This window comes from Tiliqua scincoides, chromosome 4 (assembly GCF_035046505.1).
Source record: "Tiliqua scincoides isolate rTilSci1 chromosome 4, rTilSci1.hap2, whole genome shotgun sequence".
NCBI lineage: Eukaryota > Metazoa > Chordata > Lepidosauria > Squamata > Scincidae > Tiliqua > Tiliqua scincoides.
In genome coordinates, this window is record NC_089824.1 from 50,706,048 (window position 1) to 50,728,447 (window position 22,400).

The window sequence follows — 22,400 nt, forward strand, 5'->3', positions numbered from 1 at the left end:
AACATGGGAGACAATCCTTAAAGTCAGTGGTTCCCAAACTCTTTTGAATGGTGGTTCTCTTGACCTACTGGGCCTTTGGTCATGGCTCCCCATTAGGACTACAATTCTATACAATGTATAGGGTAGCTTTTTTTTTTTTTTTTTTTGCAAGGATTCTGAAGCTCCCCTAGCTGGTTTCCGTGGCCCCCCAGGGAGCCACAGCTCACATTTTGGGAACCACTCAATGGTAACCTTTTGTATCCACCTTCCTTCTCTTCTGGCCCTCCTGCCCAAGTCCTGGAGAGAAATTAGTGGGCTAGATCTATGTATGGGAACTGTGCATGAACCAGGTGCATTTTCAGGTGCCCAGCAATCCTAGCATGTGCCTAGCAATCCTAGCTAAGGATTGACAAGGAAAGAAAGGAATAGTTCTACTGAGCTGACTCTTTCTGCATGTGCAGCTGACTACATGTGGAGATGATTATGTCCTAACTTACTGAAATAAAGGCTAAGGATCTCTGATATTGTTCAAGAGCATTAAATGGCTTAAGAGTAAGGACACAGAATTTGTGCCAGATGTGGTGCTAACCATCATTACCAGAACACAATCAATACAGACATTTTGATTACAATTTGATTATAAATCCACCATTTTAACTTGAAATTAACCTACAAATAATGTAGTCATCAAAATACCTTTCATTTACTTGGACTTACTTTAACAATTGGGTTTTTATACGAATTGTCACTCTCTTCTGTGATGGATGCAGGCGGAGCAATCCACTCTCGCTTTTGTCTGATTAGGCTGTTCATCCTGAAGGGCTGATCATTTCTGCCACCAAGAACCTGTCAGAAAACCAAGTTTCAATTGCAACATGTTAGAGATAATTTTTGCCCAGATGTCAAATCACAATGAACAGGCAGACTGCAATAAATGTATGCTCCTAATTTTCATTCAATAATATAGTAGGGCTCATTATAAAAATAGATGAAATGGAAGATGTACTGCATGCCCTGATACAGACACAGAATGCCATTTTATACATATTTACCTGGGAATGAATCCCATTAAATTCAGTGGTAAACACTAACTTCGGAGTAGACATGCATATGATTGCATTGTAACTAACTTCTGAGTAGACATGCATGATTGCATTGTAAACAGTAGCGTAGCATCTGTAACATCTTTACCATCTGGAGTATACTATCTTGGTACATGGTATATACATTTTGGAAACAAACATGTTATAGTAATACCCTACCTCTACATGAAGTCCATGTCCAAACATTATGCAGCTCTGCAAAAATAAAAACAAAAACAAAACATTTTTAGAAAAGCCCAAACCAGAAAACATCCAAGATAGATACATAGTAAATGAATCAGCAATTTAATGGCAGTGAAATTAAGTGAAATTTACCCAATAATCTTAAAAATGAATAAAAGAATTGTTAAGGTTAAAGATAATTTTAAAAAAAATCCTAATCAGGCTTTGATTTTAAAATTTTAAAGAGTTAAACATTTAACATTTAAACATACAAAATACTCCACTGGATTCTTATCATTATGAATAAATGATCTCTGGAATGTCAGTCTCTGCTTCAACTCAGGGCATAGCCTTCTGTTTTAATTAACCAAGGGCTACTACCAAAAATGGCAGTTCCATGTTCAGCTCCTTTTCTACAAGGTATAGTACAACTTACATTGCACTCTGATGATATGCAGCTGAGAGTTTTACTGCTGCTGTTTGTGGCAACTGATTACGTCAGGGAAAAGTTCAGCAGAATGACATCAGAACATGAGACAAGTTGTACTATGCATTGTACAGGGGAAAAAGGGAAACTTGACACAAGGCTGCCATTTTTGGTGCCAACCCCATAACTCTTAACACAGAATTTCACTGGAAAAGATAAAGATCTAGTATTAATGCTATAGTTATACAGGAGTGCGCTGCTTAACAACCGTTCACTTAACGACAGATCGCTTATGATGGTGGTCAAAGTACAATAAAGATGCTCTTAAATGAGGCAATCCTGTCTCACATAACTTGCAGCAGAGTGTCTGTTTACACAACAGAGAGGCTCTAAATGCAAAGAAGAAGTAATCTATCTACACTAGCCTGTGCGGCCAACCAGTGTCTGGCAAGGAGTATCTGTTTACATAACAAAGGTAATAGATTGGACTGAATGTTCACTTAATGACTTAATCAAACGTATCCCCATCGTTAAGTGGCACATACTTGTACAGTCAGTTCTCGGTATCTGAGAACTCTGTTCACACCAATTCACTCATCAGCAGGAACAAGAGTGTGACTTTTTGTAGATACACACCTATAAGTAGATCTCACAGATAAGCTGAGAGCAGGTTAGAAAATCATGGAATTTTCTATGACCCTCAGATAAGTCGGGGGTTAAACAGGGGAGTGTTTGACTATAGTTTTGTCTGATTTTACTTGAGGCCAGATCCTGAAAAATAACCTACCAGTAACTGTAACCTAAGAACTGTACAGTGTCTAAATTATTAAAAACATAGTAAAAGATCATAAGATACATTTTTATTCTTTTTAAATTCTGGTCTTCACCTTTTTGTAAACACTATCAGAGTAAGTGCACTGTAAACAACATACCAGTAGATCAGTGGTTCCCAACCTGGGGTTCATGTAACCCCAGGGGCACTTGACAGGACTTTTAGGGATAGTTGAAAAAGAATGGCATAATGGCAGAAAAAGGCAGGTAGTGCTCCAGAATGCCTTGTAGGGCCAGCAAGGCAGAAAGGGAGGTAGCTAGTTGGCTGTGAAAGTCCCACCTATAGCTAGTTTTTGGATATCAATTCATGTTTGAACCAGTGATTGAAAACCAGCACAGTAAAAAAGCTGAACCATAATATGGAAAGTGATCAATCAGCCAGAATTTCTCAGGACACTTCTGGTGAAAAACAGTGCAAAGGAATAGTCGTCTGTTCTTCAAACAGATAAAAAGAGAAAACACTGTGATGAATACAGGTTGAGTCTCATTATTTGCGAGGGTTCCGTTCCAAGAACTCAAGTGGATGGCAAAAAACGCACTATAGCAAAACAATTTAAAAAACAAAGGGTGCAATCCCTGACTTGGGCCTGCCTGGGAGGGTTGCAAATGTGCCGTAAAGCACGTTTGTGCCTCCTCTGGAGGAAGCCAGGCCGGCGCTCCCAGAAACGGGCTGCCGCAGGTTCCTTGCATCAGTTTGGATGACAGGTAGGCGTTGGGGAGATGGGAAGGGGGAGGGAGACGTTCCTGGGAGGGGGAGGGAGGGCATAAGGTGATAATCACTACCATTTAGCCTTCTTTCAGGTGCTCAGGGGGAAGGGAGGAGTGAAGCCTGCACAGAATGACTGATGGATTGTCAGCCGGCTACCCTCTCTGGCATTATTAAACAACTGTTTTCCTTTAATTTAAAGGGCCCTTCTCATCAGCTTTGAGATAGAAAAATCTGTGGATACTTAGGTTATACCTGTAATCACTTGTATGACTGTCTCTCTGCAACAGTAAAAAGAATTTTTTAAACTGTGATTTTAAAGGGGTGCATTTTTCCCCTTTTCAGGGATCAGCACATTCCTTCTCATTTGCAGGGGCCATTCGTGTTGAGTCAAAACCGTGTATAAAAAACCTGTGTATAACAAGGCTGAACCTATACATGAAGTATTGGTTTTCATATAGAAGAGTTGATGGCTTGTATTATTAATTACAAACATTTAGTTAATATGAAGGGTACAATTTATGGAAATGAGCTGCCAAGGAATACGCAAGTGAAAAAGGATGGGAACCACTGCAGGAGAACCATGAATCAAACCCACCTTTAAGGTTTCTGGTGTGTTAAGCCAGAAGCTCTACATACAACATATAACTTACAACACATAACTTCAAGTCACAGCAATTCAAGTCACAGCAGAGAGATGAGCAAGTGCAGCTGCATATAGTTGCAACCCTTTTTACTCAGAAGTAGACCCACTGCTCTCCATGGGTGTTATTCTTAAGTAATGGTGCACTGAATTGTAGCCTGAGACTTTGTTTCAAATGGAATGGAGGATCCCATCCTGGTGTTGAAAAAAAAAGACTTCTGCCAAATGCATGCATTTGCAAAATGGAACCAGGCTGCAGCAGCATTTGCAAAATGGAAGGATGAGAATAAAAGGTTAACTTTGGCTGGAATTTCCCATCGAGGTTACCACAGAAATTAACAGCCCTCTAATGATCTCTGAATTGCTTCTAATGATTGAAAGGAAACACAACTCAGGACAGGACTGAGTTGAAAAGCTCTGCCCTCTGATCTAGGTGATAATTTCAGCTTGATTACTTGGCAAAAATTTGTCACCCTGTAGGTATCTATGGTACCTCACAGAATTAAATGTACATCAGAAAAACCAAAATAATTGTGTTTGAAGGAGCCACAAAATAAAGGCAAGAAGCACAGTGAACCCCTTCACGAAGCAAGTTCCACAAAGAGGGTTTTAAGTTTTCCCTTATTGCAACTCGGAGTTTTATGATGCTGAACCTCTTTGCTTCTGACTGTTTTTGATTCTTATTTTTCTACCGTGCACTGTTTTGTGTGGAATGCTCCCCAAAAGTGGTATATTATGAAATGAATCCTATTAATCCTATAACACGTTCCTTGCAGTAAGCCTCAATGAACTCAATGGGTCTTACTTCTGAGGAGATATGCATAGGATTGTAGTGTGTCAATAGAAGATTATTACTTAGCATTTGTATAGTGCACTTCAATGGTTCAAAAGTACTTAATATCAGTAACAGCCCGATCCAATCATTGGACTGTGCTGCCAATACTTGCTATGTTATAACCACTCACATGCAAGCAATGTTTTCCCCACTGCATGCAAATGTGCATATACAAGCATGACTATATATAATAAATAAACCATCAGCATGACTGGGAAAAGGTATGCAGATGTGGCCATTTTCATGATCGAGGCTGCACTTTTTACAGCAGTTAAAAGTCATGGAAAAAATGGCAACCACCTATGTACCTATTCCAGCTCATATTTCTTCACAAATCTATGCTCTCATGGACCTAACCATCTAGAGGAAAAAATGAAGGCAGCTCAAGTGCATGAACTAGCCACAGGAATGTGCATGTTAGGGTGCCATCACCTTGATGAATTATGGGTGGGGTTGCTGTGCCTCACAGCTGAGTTCCTGCACCCATAAGGAACTACTGGATGAGGGTGGAGAGTATCAGTACAAGCCCACAGATGACTGAGCTCTTTGGTACATATTTTCAGATGTATTCAATGTTTTCCAAACATTTCAGTTATTTTATATTCATGTATTTATTACATTATTTATATACCATCTTCCTCATACACTTGAGTCTCATAGACTCAAGGTGGTATACATATGTTTTCTGTATGAAGCAGCTAATATTCTAATAACATGGTATAAAAAAAGAAGGATCGTGCTAGCAATTCTGATCTCTTTTACATACTCAGAAAAATTAGCTTGTGTAATAGCTCTCCAGTTTCTCAGAAACGAAACATACTGGTGTCCTCCAGTGTAACATCTTTGTGAATGGAAGTCCCTTTCCAAGAATAGGAGTGTTCCACTCATGCAAAGAGTCCCGGAGAACATAAGAACAGCCCCACTGGATCAGGCCATAGGCCCATCTAGTCCAGCTTCCTGTATCTCACAGTGGCCCACCAAATGCCCAGGAAGCACACCAGATAACAAGAGACCTGCATCCTTGTGCCCTCCCTTGCACCTGGCATTCTGACGAGGCCCATTTCTAAAATCAGGAGGTTGCACATACACATGAAAAGAGCTTCTATTCATGGTGTGCACTTCTGCTCAGGGAGGTATTACTCTAAGATGCCACCTATTTTCTTTTTTCTTCTAGTTTTAAATTGTCTTGATACATTTGCCTACAGATGTGTAATGAAGTGGAAGTAGATAATGAAAGTAAGAGCCAGGTTTCTAAGAACATTGCTAGAAAAATATTCTAGAACAGGGTAGTCCAACATGCAGCCCTCAGGCCACATGCAGCCCATGAAGTCTCTTTTGGTGGCCCTCAAGAACCCTGCTTCACCCACCCCCTCTTCCTGCTTCAGCAGCTTTCTGATCTCACTGCCACACTGTCTTAGCTTCTCTTTTGGGAAAGGAAAACCGGAACAGCACAGCAGGGAGAGAGAAAAAGTCTTGCTGCGCCCAGTGCCTTCTCTTCCACCTGCTTCTCCCATCACCTGGCTCAGAACCTGGAAGTAATTGGCAGTGACATCATCACATCGCCACCAATTACCTCCACGTTTGCACCCCCACTGGTTTGGGGGCAGTGTACTGCAGCCCCCTTAGTGGTGAAAGTTGGACCACCCTGTTCTAGAAGCAGGCACATATCCTTCACAGTGAAGTGCTAAGGGAGGTGCCTATTTCTTATTTTTATTTTACCCCTGCTAATTGGGTAAGAGGCACTTTTTCAAGTGGGTGCTTCTCTTTTTAGCAGGGGGAGAGTAACTGGCCCGCCTCACCCTTGCAGTGTCTTTTCTAGTGGCTGTCTGCTGGTGTTCTTTTTGCATCTTTTTAGAATGTGAGCCCTTTTGGGACAGGGAGCCATTAGTTATTTGATTATTCTCTGTAAACCGCTTTGTGAACTTTTAGTTGAAAAGCAGTATATAAATACTGTTAATAATTTTAAAACATTTATATCTCCCCTTACTTGCCAAAGGCAACGGACAATAAAAGAAAATAGAGCAAATTATAAAGGCACCATATAACAACCCATTTTTCAAGTAGATATGTTGGAAAATTTGTTTCTGTATGCACTATCTGTATTGTAATTCTGTTACGGTCTATAGTCATATGAATGACATTTTATCATTCACTGGTTATATAGAATAATACTGTTCCAAGGGAATGGACAGGGTACATCATAATAAAGGATTTGTGTGGGCGTCTTCCTGCCCTCAGTACAAGGATGCGCCTGTCTATAGTAAATCACTGTTTTTCAAGTCCCAGCAGGTTTCGAAGATGTGTTTCTAGCCCAGGGGAGATTTCTGTTCCAGGGTGGATTTCTTTGTTTTGGGTGAGAAAAGCATTTTCTTTGTCTTGTGTCTAATCCTTCTCTGTCCTTCCAGACATGATAAACTATTCTGTGATAACATAGTTTAACCCGATTCATGCCTTGTCTCAGAACTGTACAGGTATAAACCAGGGCAAAGATCTCTTCAAGATCCTAATGCAGTTTTAGCTCCAAAAAGTAACTACAGTATTCAGGGCCTATGAAAAACTTTTGCACACTGAGATCATTTTGCATTTCCCATACAGAGATTTCTAATTCAATAGACTGTGGCTGGCTTTGACTGTAATGCCAAACTCCAGATCAAGCAAGTTATAGCATGCTGAACCAAGATGCAACACAACCCTGACAATCAATATTTATATAGTACTTAAGGATCAATAGAAAATGGGCTGGTCATACCCTGTCATACCCTGCCACACCCTGTCATCAGTCCCGCATAATTCAACTGTCTAAAAAAAGCTAACGCAAGAACAGTTTGAGTGAAAGAATTCTTTCACACACAGAAACTCCCTATGTATGAAATGCCCTCCTACCTGACATTAAGCACACTTCTTTCATTTTGACATTCAAGCAGCTCCTCAAGATACATTTCCTCATCTTGGCTGTATCTCTTCCCTACCTTTTTAGATCATAAGCCTGCAGACACAGCCTACTTTATTGTTAATTTTTGTACAGTGCCTAGCAACTTTTAGAGCCAAAACACCACCAAAACCAACATAAGATGAACACTTCTGGATCAGTCCTCCTGATCTAGCATTCACTTTCCCACACTGACTAACCAGTGGCCTCTGGGAAACCCACCAGAAGGGTGTGAAGACCTCTTCCATATAGTCCTCCAGTAACTGGAATTTAGCAGCAAGGCACCTCTGAACAGAGAGGTTCCACAAAGCTATCAGGGCTACTAGCCAGTGACTGACGTTCAGAATTTGCCTAATCTCCTTTTAAAGCTGATCAATGACCATTACAACACCTTATGGTAGCATCTTACAACCAGCTGCCATCATCTGCTTTGATGATATTTTAATGCAAAAAGATTCTTCTCATTAGGAAGTCATTTTGTATTTGTTACTTTTATATGTTTAGATTTGTGCAAGTGAATAAAAATAAATGCATATTTTCCTTTAAACCTTTTTTCTTGCTTTGGGAAAAAGAAACATTTTCAACAAAACTCCTGTTTCAGAACAAATATGTAATACGTGAAGAAGAAAAATTACAGGTACCTGGAGAGGACCAGTATTGACTGCAGTTGCCTCAGTTGCAAACATGAGTTTACCACACAGAGCGTGCAGAAAGACCGTAGTTATTCTTTTGTGAAAAGGAGATTATCAGATTCACCATTAAAACAGGCATAAATGTAAAACTTTCATGCTTTATAGTTATAGCATTCTGGCTCCTGAAAGGCTCCGGAAAACAATTATTGCTTCCAGCAGTACTGAACTATATTTTACTGAGGGACCTTTGAAACATCACAGGAACTTCAAGGGGACAATTTCTTCTTAGGTTCAATCTATGCTTTACTTTAACATTTAAAAGTCTGCAAACACATGGGTGCGGCCAGTCTTCACCAACACAGAAAAAAATATGGATCTTCCTATGAGTAAAGAATAACCTGAGAAGGCTTATTATGACTTGAAAAACTATTGGAGAGGAAGGAGTTAAGTGGCTTCTAACTACCCACCCTTCTTTGCAACAAGGCAACCTACATGGACTGTTTTTGATTTTTGTTTTTTCTTTTTTCAGCAGAGAACAAAATCCTGCTCCATACTGTCTGGTTATGACTATGTATTCTCAGAAGCAAGTTCTGATGATTCATTGAAAGCCCCCCCCCGCACCCCCAAAATAAGTATTAGAGTGTTTTAAGGCCCTAAACAATAATCTCAGTTCAGCTGGTATATGCAATAAAATGTGTTATTTTGCATGCCATAGTTAACTGAGTTAAAAATTGTCTGAGCTTAAGGCAGAGTTCAGGCCATTTAAGAAAAAACATCAAAGGATAGAAAGAGCTGGCACAACATTTAGTGGCTAAGAGATTGAGGTGTGAATCAAGATGTCTCTGAATCAAATCTCACCTCTGCCATACACTCACTAGATGGCCTCAGGCAAGTCATTCCCTCAGCTTCATCTCCCCAGCTGGATACAGAGATGACAACACTTATCTTACATGAAATTCCATCAAAATAATACACATGAAGTGCTTTGCATGCTCAAAAAGTGATATACAAATGCTAAACATTACAATTATGGAAGTTTTTTTTATATAATCAGGGGCCAGTCCCATTGAGTCACAGTGACACCAGAACATGCATTCTAGTGGTGCAGTGTGCTTTACGGCAGTTGCAAAACAAAACCCTCCATTCTGTGCAGCTGAGTTGATACTGCAAACAGGCAACAGAGTGACCTTTCCGATTATGGAGATCCAAGTTTCTGTTTTATTAAATGCTGCTTAGCACAAAGAGCTTGGCAGGATTAAATTAACTTCACATGTCCCAATGTAAGGATTGGAGGAATAAATACAAATATTTAAATACATTTCTCTGACCAAACAGATACAAGTGTCTGAATTTTTTACCCACATTTTCCTTATTTGAGTATAACAATAGGTTATTCTCCAAGATCTTTTTTCTTTTAAAAGGTTAAACACACTATTCACCCAATTCAAGTCTATGAGACTCAAGAGAGCTCTGTTCCCAGACACAGACATTCTTTGGCAGCAGTACTGCTTCTGTGGGTGACTGAATTAACATATCAGACACCCGAAAGTCACATATAGTTCTTGGTGGAGGTATACTAGGAGGATCCATAGGGCAAGAACAACATTTATGTGCCAAGCCCAAAATGCTGTTAGCTCAGAACACCTAGGATACCTGCTTTCTTAGACAAAGGGCTTCCTGTTTCACGGCCATTGTTAGGAAAGCAACAAACGCAGAACTCTGAAAACAGGAATGAGAATTGGTGTGTGTCACCCTTGCTGTAAATTCTGTTTTGTCAGGTTCTGAACTCAGTGATTGTTTAGATGTTACTCTTCAGTCTGAAGTTAAACAAAGGGCTGACTTGTATGACAGTTAAAATATCCATCTAGTTCCATGTGGTAAAAAATGTGTGAGCTCATGAAAGAAACACACCCTAGCCCCTCCCTCATGGTGGTAAGAATGCAAGGAATTTTCTTGGCTCGTGTGGAGGGGGACTGGGAGGGGGCCTTCTTCACCATCCTTGAGTTCCCTTCACCATCCTACCTCCCCAGTTCCTGTCTGCATTTGGCTGCTGTGTAAAAACTTGTTTTCCAGAGGCTTTTAACCCAATAAATGGTTAGCTTTTATTATCCTGCTTATTTTTATTTTGAAACTATTTCATCTGACACTATTATTTATTATTTATTTTATTTTTCTACCAATTCACTGTTTGCCACTTTATTATGAAAAAGTGGAACATAATTATATATAGTATGTATAACAGCCATTCTCAAGGTGACACAGGTGCAAATGGGAAAGTAAAATCATTCCAAATTAAATTAAAAATCATCACATCCTGTTTCTTCAAGGTGGAAAAGAAACTCCAAAAGTGTAGAACACTTAAACATCCATATATTCACGCCTAATTGGAGAATAGGGCTGTAGCTCAGTCTCCGTGGCAGAGCACTTGCTTGGCTCTGCATGAAAACGGCATCAGGTTCAAGTGCCAGCATCTCCAGGTGGTGCAGGAGACAACCCTTCCCTAAAACCCTGGAGATCTGCCATTAGACAGTGTATTGAGTTCAACAGACGAATGGCCTGACTCAGTACAAGGCAGTGTCACCTGCTCATAATTCCAAGTTTGCCCAATAAAAGGCATCACACAATTACACCTTGGGGTTGCTTGTCTTGACTGCTTTTCATCCTTTGATTCTCACTGCCTCAGGCCCCAGGCATTCATGAGATGAAAACTCCTATCTCTGAAGAGCTGTGCGGGAATCTCAAAAAGAGAGCTCTACTCCTTAAAGGGTGGTTGATCACTGCCAAACTGATCAATCAGTTCAATCAAAGGAAGTGATAAAGGTATATTATTTTGGGGATATTGTTAACATGATGCAGTCACTGAGGCTGGCATTTGAGATGGGAGATCTGCACAAGGCCTTCCGAAATGTTCCTTCTCACACCATTTCTCCACTAAAAATCCCCAAAAGCTGCTATTATTCCTCCTGTGAAAAAGTTTAGGTGCTTACATCTTTTCCACAACGGCACTAAAAAACAGCCTGGAATGTGTATGATTTTCAGTATTGTTTAGCGGTATTGTATCAATAGCAGTATTGGTTCAAGAAAGAAAAGTTTCCCCAAATAATTATGTTACTTGGAAGCTTGCTCCCAAGCCAGGGAGAGAATCTTAGCATTGTTAGTTCCACTGTTGTATATACAAAAGCCCTGCTCTGGGTCTGACCAAAGGTCCAACTAGTTCAGCATCCCACTGTGGCCAACAAGTTGCTTCTGGGATGCTCACCAGCAACACTCGCTACAATCCTTCCCTGCTGTTGCACCCTAATACTGGTATTCAGTGGCACATTGCTGCTGAAAGATGTATCCTCCATTCACATCTAATCTCTCTTTAAAGGCATCTAAGGGCCCAATCCTATCCAAATTTCCAGCACCAATTTAGCTGCAATGCGGCCCCGAGGTAAACAAACAAGTATTCCCTTATCTTGAGGAGGCCTCCATGACTTGCCTCCCACATAGCAGGATGCAGTGCATGCCCTGTTGGCACAGCTGCATCAGTGCTAGAAAGTTGGTTTGGATTTGGCCCAAGAGTCTAACCTTGAACGAATAAGCATTTTGGGTAGAGAAGCTTTGGTACCTTCCCTTGCAGTGGTTCTGATTCTAACTGTGCCCCTCTGCCAAACAAGTCCTGGTTTCCCCCCTCCCATGATAACATGCTTGATTTGTTTTCCCACTTCTGAAGATGGAAATTTCCCTTAACTTTATAGCTCACCTCCTAGATCACGGTTCTTAACCTCTGAAAATTTGGTGAAAGCTATAGACTTCCTAGTCAGAAAAAAAGCACATAGAACACATACACACAAAACCCTTTTTTGCATCGTTCATGGACAACCCCCCCCCAGCACATTCATGGACCCCAAGTTAAGAGCCCCTGTCCGAGACGGACCTATCCTCCATCTCATGAACATCATGACAGCTAGGACAAAAACCGACTCTTGTTCCGCTTACAAAAGTTTCCTTCATGGTCACTAGGAGGGAATTGTTTCACAGCAGATTCAACTGAGCAAAGGGCTTCTTGCAATTCTTCATTTAAGCAGCGATTTCAACTTTTTCATTTCATGGCACACTGACAAGGTACTAAAATTGCCAAGGTACACCATCAGGAGTTTGGCAACTGACAAGGCACACCATGCTGCCAGTGGGGGGGGGGCTTACATCCCCTATTGGCCCTACTAATAAATTACCTTTTCTCAAATTCCTGTGACACACCTGTGGACCACTCACGACCCACCAACATGCCATGGCACAGTGGTTGAAAGCTGCTGATTTAAAGTGTTCAGCTGAAGGTTTTTCAGATCTGGGAGTTCTGTCCAACTAATTTGTAAGGGTTGTTGGGATGCGCCGTAGAACAATTCAGCTGAATGTGCTGCCAATGTTTTTGAAATTAGGAAAATTATGCGACCCTGAATGGTGGGTGGAGAGGCAGGTGAGGCAGAGTCTCCCCACTGGAGTCCTCCAAAAATTGTAAGGCACCCAAGCACCCACAACTCCTGCGCTCTCCATGTCCTGCGCGTGGGTTGTGGGTGCTTGGGTGGCTCCCACCGCGAAGGAGCTTTTCGAAGGACTCTGGTGGGGAGGCTCTGCCTCACATGACTCCCACCCACCACACACCCTTGACCCTGAAAGCCCCCTTCCCGCCTCTCCACAGCTCTTTTCCACCACAGCACCCCCACCCCGGGGTCTTCCCCCGTCCAAGCCACCCGAGGAAGCGCGCCGGGTGGCCCCACCGAAGCCTTTCCGTGCCACGCGCCCCGGGGACACCTGGGGCAGGTATTCCAGGCCCGGAGCCAGCGCTGGTGGCAGGGCGTGGCGCGGCTCCTCTCGCCGAGGGAGGAAGGGCAGCCGTTCCAGCGCCCAGCCCCAGCCAGCCGTCCGCGTTCTCCAAGCCGCGGCGCGCCCCGCGAAGTTCAGCTCTCTCTCCCCGCAACTTGGTGGCTGCTTTCGGAGCCAGGGAAGCCCCAGCCCTCCTTCCCTGCAGAAACTCACCCAGAGGAGCAGCAGCAGCCGCAGCCCTCCCGCGCCCATGGCCGCTGCCCGCTCTCAGTGCGCCTGCCGAGCCCGCGCTCCGTACGCAAAGACGCCGCCGCCGCCGCCGCCGCAGCAGAAGCCCTGGCGCTCCTGGCGAGGGACTCCTGCGGGCTGCTCGGCCACCCCCCTCCTGAGCGTGAAACGGGGCGGGTCTGGACTCGGCGGAGGGGGGCAGAAAGCCACCAGGCGGGCGGAGCGCCGCGCGCAGGGAGGGCTCACCTGGTGGGTGCGGAGAGCTCCGCCCGCTCTCTGAGTCAGAGCTGCGAGACGGGGGGGGGGGGGCTGGCGAACTTTGCCCGTCCAGGTGGAGGGAGGCGGGCCGCCGGGCGGGCTTGGTGCGCAGCTGGCCTCTCCGCCAGCGCTTGCTGTAGCCCTCCTTGGTGGCCAGATCCAGTGGAGGACGGAGTGCCTCTCCCTTGACCCATCGTATAGAGGAGGGAGTGGGGGCAGCGCCACTTCCCTCTTCTACAGAGGGGGTAAAGGCAGAGGCACTCTGTCCTCCACTGCATCCGGTCACCCTGATCCTTGAGAACTTGCACCCAGCCCAGACCAACCCAAACAAGCCCCTTCTCTCCTGGCATTTCCAGGCAGCTCCAAAGCCCAGCCACAGCCCCTGGAAGATTTGGCAGGCTTCTCTCCCTCCCCATTCCCCGCTGATCATCCAGGTTGATGGCAAACCTCTCCAGCTCTCATACTCCTTGTTTTAGAGCAGGGCTCTCCAAACTTTGCAGTGTGAGGGCCCCATGGTAGATTTTACACATTTTTGAGGGCCAGGTTAAAAAAAAACAAAACAGTTTTATAAATGAATGAATGAAATTTCAATGAGTGAATACGTTTTTCTTGGATTTTTTTTTGTAACTAGCATGATATGATTCAGAATGAAAGAGAAATGTGACAATTACAAGGAAATAATGCCATGCTTAAACTGAGAAATGATATATAAGGACTAAAAATGTCAAGCATTAGCAAATGCTCTGATCAAAAAAAAAAAAGTTGCTGGGGTCCAGATTAAATCTGGTGGTGGACTGGATGTTGCCCCCAGGCCATAGTTTGGAGACTCTTGTTTTAGACAGTGGTTCTGAAATTGTGGGCCCCTGGCCCACCAGTGGGCCATGACCCAATTTTTGACAGCACGCAAAACTGGCAGGGCAGATAATACACATAGCCTTTATTGAAACTGGGGTAACGGGTAAACAAGCTGCTACTTGGGGGAAGCACTACTGCCCAATTACCATTATAGCCACAGAGGCTTGAGCGACTGGTCAAGTGAAATGTGTTTTTAAGGTGGGTCCCGATGCTAAAAGGTTTGGGAACTGCTGTTTTAGAAATTCAGCATTGCTTTTTATATATTTAAAATATTTACATTCCACCTTTTCTCTCTAAAAAGACTTGCATGGCAAGGACCTGATATTAAAACTTTTTTTCCCTCCAGCCTGTGCTTTGTAGGATTGTAGTTGCAGATGCAACCATCCTCGTCGTGTTAAAAAGTTAAAAACAGGGTTAGTGTTTTGGGGAATCATCCCAGACCCACTAATGAACTGAAAGGTATATTGGGACTATTGGCTACAGTTCATAAAGGTTGTCTGCACATGTTCAAATGTACGCCTATTCTGTACCATTACTTCACAGATTCCAGGGTTGAGTCATCACACTGAAAAAGTGTTCCTGGGGGAAGTCCCAGTGAGTCTGAATTCCTGGGAATATGCCCCAGGGGGTATTTCACAACAATATCCAAACTCATGTTTGACCCATGATTCCCAGAACATTTCCTGATTCTGAGTGTTTGGCCTGGAAAGGTCTGGCTGCAGCTTGATCATACAGACGTTTGCCCCAAAATAGCAAAGTAGGAGAAGGATTTGAGACATTCATCTAAGTCAGGGGTGCCCAAACCCCGGCCCTGGGGCCACTTGCTGCCCTCGAAGCCTCTCAATGCGGCCCTCAGAGAGCCCCCAGTCTTCAATGAGCCTCTGGCCCTCCGGAGATTTGTTGAAGCCCGCACTGGCCCAACGCAACTGCTCTCAGCATGTTTGACCTCTTGCGTGAGCTGTGGAATGAGGGCTCCCTTCACTGCTTGCTATTTCATGTCTGTAATGCAGTAGCAGCAGCAAAGGAAAGGCCAGTCTTGCTTTGTGCAAGGCCTTTTATAGGCCTTGAGATATTGCAAGACCTTCATTCATTCATAGAAGTTTGTCTTTAATATATTCATTTATGTAAACTTATGTAAATTTATTCAAATTTTAAATGTAAATTAATTCTTTTTTTCCCCTGACATAGTGTCAGAGAGATGATGTGGCCCTCCTGCCAAAAACTTTGGACACTCCTGATCTAAGCAAAGCTGATGGGAAGGAAGGGTTTCAATGACCATTGTTTTGAGGACAGTGGAATTCTAGTTCCTAATAGTCCATTTCAAGAAGATAGTTCCCAAAAGTAGGAAATGGAGTTGCTGTAGTTGATTTTCACAGGGAAAATGGAGGGCACCAAAACTGGGACTTCCTTGGGCAACATAAGCAAGGGAAATGTCTGTCTGACTAGCAAAAAAGTCTGCAAAGTAAAAAGGTTTCAGTAGCCTGGCAGCTCACACATACCTAGATAGACCATAAGAAGAGGCCCATTTGATCAGGGCCATCTAGTCCAGCTTCCTATTTCCTACCTTCAGATGCCTTCAAAGACCTTCAAGAAGGTCATGCAGAGCATGAAGGTGAGGTTTCTTTGACCATTGAGCACTTTTGTGCTCCCCCATTCAAGCAACTGGTGTCCTGAGCATTCATACTGCTCTAAATATAGGAATTCCATTTAATCATTTGATGAACTTCTTTTGGTCCCAAGTGAGTAGGTCAACATTGTAAGATGTTAGGTAGGACATGGTCGAGTTCTGCGGAAGAAGATGAAGAACAAAATCACTTATAGAGAGGCATTATTAATTTCAATGGGATTATTTAGGGTTTTCTGATTGCAGTCTCTTTTCAAGAATCTTGAATACTTGAAACCTCTCCTGAAGCCTTCCAGCCCTCCTGGCCTTCTCACCATGATTCTTAGAGGAAATTTTTTTCATTTCAATATGTCCCTGCTTATCCTTGGGACCTTTTGGGCCCAACTGTATAGTTTCCGGGGTCATTTGGGTCTGACCTTTGGGCTCTGAGAGTCTGGAAATAGGCAAGTCTTCCTAGGGCTAGCAGGTGTACCATGGCTTTATAGTGCTGATCCAAAGACCTGGGAGAAGCTGTTTCCCAACTCCTGTGACTGCCGTCATATCCCCCCAGGTCCTTGTCATTTAATTCCTTCTTCTGTCTCTCCTTTGTGCTGACCTGTGCCAGTTTTACCTGTTTTTTCTGCTTCTGCGCACTGTCCTTCCTGTTGCCTTTCCCCACTTTGCTCTGGCTAAGCTCCATATAGTCTATTGTTATCCCTTCTGTACCCACTCACCAAGATTTGTCCTTTCTCCTCTTCAGCTCTTGAGTTCACCTCCTTCCTCTGTTTCCTCCTCTCTTCCTCTCTTGTCTCATCCAAGCCTTTTCTCCCCACTTCATTTATGGATGCATCATGATTGGATGCAAAACCTATGCGGGGTTCTTTGGGTGTGGATTTTTCCTGATGGCAAACTGGGAGTTTGGAATTGTCCACATGGGTAAGCCATTTTCAACCACTGTGCCACGGCACATTGGTGTGCTGTAAATGGTCTCCAGGTATGTTGTGGGAATATGGGAGAGGGTTATTTATTAGTAGGGCCATTGGGGGATGTGAGCCCCCCCACCAGCAGTGTGGTGTGCCTTGTGAGCTGTCAAAAGACTGATGGGGTGCCTTGAATATTTTAGTGCCTTCCCCGATGTGCCATGAGATGAAAAAGGTTGAAAATCATTGATGTGGGGGATGAATGTATGGCTGGAAACTAATGTGTTTGTCCTGTATCTGAGTCCTTTATGAGTCCTCAGGAAAGGGGAAGGGGGAGGAATCCTTTCTTGCCAGACCTTATCTTCTCTTTGTTTTCTTAGGCTTTTAAAGGCAGCTGTCTCCTCCCCTTGCTTGTGGTAGGTAAATAATGCTGGGATATGCACAGACACAGGAAGATCACTGAAGGATGATTAACAGTCCTGGTGGGGGGACTAGCAATCTTTTTTTCCAAATAAACCCCCATATTAGAGTGAACATGTTTAGGCTCATGTCTGTCTAGTGCAACCCTAAGACAATAATGGTCACCATATCCTGTGGCAGTGAATAAATTATGTGTGGATTAATTAAGTCAAATTATTTATGTAGTGTTCTTTTTCTCTACACAGATTCTACAGCCAGCAAAGTTTACTGGATGATTGTGAGCTGGTATGAAAAGAAGAAAAAAAGTTTTGCCTATCCATAATTTCATCAAATTTATCAACACTCTTAGTCATTTTTGTTTGATTTTTTAAAACACAAACTTCCCGATGCACTTGTCTTTCCTCATAGTAAAAGTAAAGTGCTCCAGTCCCAGGATTATTGTGGTTTATCTTTTTTCGGCTTTCCCCTGCTCAGCGATAACCTTTTTGAGATGATGCAACAAGAACTGCATGCCATATTCCAAAAATAGCCACACCGTGAATTTATAGAGCAATAGTGTTAGACTGGCATCTTTATTTCTGGAAAGCTTAAAACTCAGTTGCACATGGGCACAAGAAGATATCAGAATGGACAGAATGTATTTTTAGATATCCTGATTTCCACTCTTCCTCTTTCCTCCAATCTCAATTTGAGATTCTCAAACCCTTCAACTGTACAGAATGAGCTAGTAGTGAATCCAAGCCAACGCTCTGCAAGTGCTTCCTAAAAAGGTTCGTTTGTTGTTTAGGATTCTCTTGGTTGTAGTGGTCCAATGATGGTTGCAGTGGTCCAGTGAGAAAATCTGAAGAATATGTCTTACAGTGAGAACCCTCACTGCTTCATACCTTGTATTCTACTTCAAATAGACACACGATGGTGAAGTCATTCTCTTTTATGAGCACCACTTCAAATACTGTGACGGAGTACTGAAAAATATCTTCATATTCTCTGTGAAACTCAAGTTGTGATTCATAGTTGACACTCCCATCTTGAGCAGAGTAGAACAGTCATTTGTCAGCAGGTAGATATGATAAATTCATTCTTGTGGAGTTTGTGAAAACAAAACGATACCTTAGGCTGCCTCCTCTAGTGCCTGATTCTGCTCAGGTTGGAGTGATCAACCTGCAGTGATCAACCTACTCCAAATCAGCAAAAAACTCTCAAGCCAGTTTCTAGTTGCTTGGGTGCATTAATCACATCTGGACAGGATGCTGTGTTGGTCTGTGGCAGGAAAACCAACAAACAGAGTCTTGTGACGCCATAAGGATGAAAACATTTGTAGCTTTTGTGGACTACAGTTTGCTTAATCAAATGCATGAGCAGTGTATGTGGGTTGTGTGTGTGTGTGTGTGTGTGTGTGTGTGTGTGTGTGTGTGAGAGAGAGAGAGAGAGAGAGAGAGAGAGAGCACCCAATCCTATTGTCCCCCTTCCGCTGATGCAGCAGCAAAATGGCTACCGCTGCATCCTGCAATGGGTGGGCAGCCCAGGATGTTTCCTTTGAGTAAATAAACAATTCCTTACCTGGGGGTAAGCCTCTATAGTGTGTAGGGGGGGTCTTGCAAACCCGTGCTGGCTAAAGAGCTGGTGCAGGCCCATTTGGACTGGTATTGTGGGATCAGGTCTGGGGTTGAGGTCTTAAGGGATTAAGATTAATCAGACCCTGCTGCTGCCAAACCTGCCCCCTTTCTGGACCAATCTGTCCGTCCCCCACCCTGTCACTACTCCATTCTTTCCTCTCCACTTCCCCACTGCCACCGTGTTTCACCCTCCTCTGCCCCATTCTATACTCCTGCCATCCCCTTCTGTCTCCCCCACCATCTTACCTGGATTAGTGAGTGGGTCCAGATCCACTGGCACCAGTGGGAAGCCTCTGGCCTTCCCATCAGCAGTCAGTGCCAGCAGAAGAGATATGACAACCATGGCCAGTAAGTATAGGATTGGGTCCTGAGTCCCTTACTCTGCTCCTGCCACAATTTCTTCAAACACAGATGTACAGGACTTCCGAATGACAGAGCAAATGAAGTTCCCTGTAAATCAACTGGGCGTCCTGCATTAGTGTGTTTGAAGAAACTGTGCCAAGTGCAATTAACTATGCAGATTATCCACTTTCCACTATAGATCCACTGCAAAGTGGTACTGAACTGAAATGCAAGAGACGCTATATTCCCCCCGGAACATTTTCTGCACATGTATCATGGAAATGAATGAGTGCTGCTCAATAGCAGTCTAGCAATCTCTCATATCATCCATTTGTTGTGCAACGTGAACTAGAGCTGTTCCTGGTGGATTTCGCTTGTGAGAAATTCCCACATTTGTGAGAAATATTGCTGCAATTCCCAGAACTGTGATTGACGTATGTAAATCTGTTTCATCATAACACTTATTCATGCCCTCCTTAACCCATTTCTGCTCAGCCCACAGGTGTACACATTTGATCCTTGTTGCATATATGCAGCATCAGGCAGAAATGGCTTAATGACATTTACACCCTCAATATGCAATCATTATACTTGTTACCATTCTTTCCAGGAAGAATCTGAGTATTGCACAGGCAAAATTGCCTTCATTTCCTATTGATTTTAGCCCTGTACACATCTTCTATGTGTGTAGCCTGGATCAGTGGTGAGAAATGACTGGGGTTGGGGTCACATCTATAGGCTTCATCTCCTTATTGCACTCAACCTTATTCATTCATTCAATTTATATTTTGCAGTCCTTCCTGAAGAGTACCTAAGGCGGCTTACAACAACTTCTAAAATATATTTATAAATTATAAAATGCATAAAAATATAAAATACATATATAAGATAATATTAAGCCCCTAACCCCTCTCCAAAAAAAAACTTGCTGGAAAAGAAATGTTTTTAATCCTCATCAGAACTGCTCCGCAAAGGGGGCTGATTGTTGATTCTCTGGACGCCTGTTCCAGAGGTGTGGTGCCACAACAGAGAAGGCCCTGTTTCTCACTGCCATTCCCTTTACCTCAGATGGTGGTGGAACTCTTAGCAGGGCCCTGCAGATGATCTAAGGCAGAGGTTCCCAAGATGGGCTGTTGCTATGCCCCAGGCAGCAGAAACCTGTCACTACCCCCTTAAGGGACACGGTGGCAGCGATAGCACTCCTGGTATTGCGTCGCCATGGCAAAAACAGGGTTTTAACATTAACTAGGGTAGTGCAGGCCCTCTGGAGAATGTGGCCCCTCCCCCGCAATCTCCTCTGCCCACCTCCCCAAGTCTCAGAATGGCTCCAAAATACAATCATGACCCAGATAGGCCTGCACTATCTATCAAAACCCTATCAAACCCTATCAAAACTATCAAAACCCTAACAGGGTTTTGTTTTCGCCATAGCATTGAGATCCCAGGAGCGCTGTAACCGCCACCATCCCCACAAGGACCACTGTGGTCCACTGTGTCCACCACTGTCTCTCCCAACTCTCACTCCCGCTGCTGTCACTTCCAGACATGTTCACCGCCATCTCTCCAACTCTATAAGAGAGTTTGTGAGCCACTGATCTAAGGGGATAAGCCAGATTGTATTGGAGTAGGTGTTCACAAAGGTACCCAGGTCCCAGGTCATATAGGGCTTTGTAAGTCAAAACCAGCATCTCATTGGACCCAGAAATGAGTTGGCAGCCAGTGCACTTGCTGAAGCCGCAGCCCAGCAGAATCAAACTACTAAGCCCCAATAACCACAAGAGCTGCTGCATTCTGAACCAGCTGCAATTTCCAAACTGTCTTCAGGGGCAGCCCCATGTAGAGTGTGTTACTGTAATCTAAACATGATGTAACTAAGGTGTGGACTACTATAGTCAGAACTGACTGACAGGTATGGCCGCAGCTGATGCACCAGCAGGACCCTCAAGCTGTGGACCTGCTCCTTCTGGGGGGAGTGCAACCCCATCCAGTGCAAGGCACCAATCCAAATCCTAGGTGGTATAACCTGAAAAGAATTCCACAGGACAAGCAGTAGCCTGAGGGACATTAATAGATACCATGAATGTGAAGTTTAGGTCTTGACGAATATGAGTGATTTCATCAGCAAAATGTCTAGGAAAATTGTCACAGCAGGCAGTGGCCCTCACTGACCCTCACTACATGAACCAGCTCAGCTGGGTGACATCCTGCAGACGCTATGGTGGCAGAGAAGTAAGCCTTCTTTGCTACCGCTGAAACAGATCAAGCTATAAAATGAATTCTAGCCTGTGTTTGGTTGGATTCATCTTGGGTCTTCCTCCACCGTCTCTCAAGATGTCTACCAAATTGTTTCATTGCCAGGAGCAATCTCTATTGCTACATCTGGTCTACATCCCTGACCATTTATGCTTTTCAGAGGTTGACCAAGGCAGCAGGAAAATACTCCAAAGCCCTCAGGAAACCCATAGGGTCCATCAGCCTTCTGGGTGGACGATATGATCAGGTCCTTTGCTTTAGTGGAGCTGCCGACTAACCATTAGCGTGCACCCTACCAGGAAGTGATCTGTCCAAGATAAAGGCATGATGTTGATTCCCTCCATCACCAGATCACTATCGTATAGTGAAAACCAGGTCCAAAGTATGCCCAGTCACATGCATGGGGGCTGCAATCTTCTGGGATAGGCCCATGGCTATCATAGTGGCCATGACGTCCTGAGCTGCACACATACTAGGATGTTAAAACTCCTCAGCACAACTAGCTGAAGCATCATCCTAGGAAGCTCAGGAAGGGAGTCTGCTGGACAACAAGGTGCATGATACACCAGCACAATCCCTGTCCTGCCTTGACCATTTAACAGCACATCCAGGCATTCAAACTTGGCACATTGCTGGGCTAGGTACCTGGCAAGGGAGATGAACTCACAGTGGAACAGCCTCTAACCTTCAGACAGTCAAGGTCCTTTGCAGAGGAGTGTATGCTTGCACACACCTTGATACACACACACTATGAATGCTGGAACTGTTCCCTGGAAAACTGAGTGTATGGATTGTTCTCTTGTAGCCCTCATGTGTGGGGATGTTTCCTGTGCAGAGAGGACTTCTTATGTG

At 43.7% G+C, this 22,400-nt stretch overlaps 1 protein-coding gene across 1 annotated transcript in view; it reads right to left on the reverse strand.

Moving 5' to 3' along the window:
* The window catches only part of DSG2 (desmoglein 2), a 30,469-nt gene extending 17,102 nt beyond the window's left edge, over window positions 1–13,367 (reverse strand). The window contains exons 1-3 of the mRNA XM_066623860.1: window positions 13,267–13,367; window positions 1,242–1,277; window positions 697–825 (exon numbers count right to left, since the gene is read on the reverse strand). Coding sequence (XP_066479957.1) covers window positions 697–825; window positions 1,242–1,277; window positions 13,267–13,305 — 204 coding nt within the window. The 5' untranslated portion in view covers window positions 13,306–13,367. The remainder of the gene's footprint in view (window positions 1–696; window positions 826–1,241; window positions 1,278–13,266) is intronic.
* Between the last annotated feature and the right edge of the window lie 9,033 nt (window positions 13,368–22,400).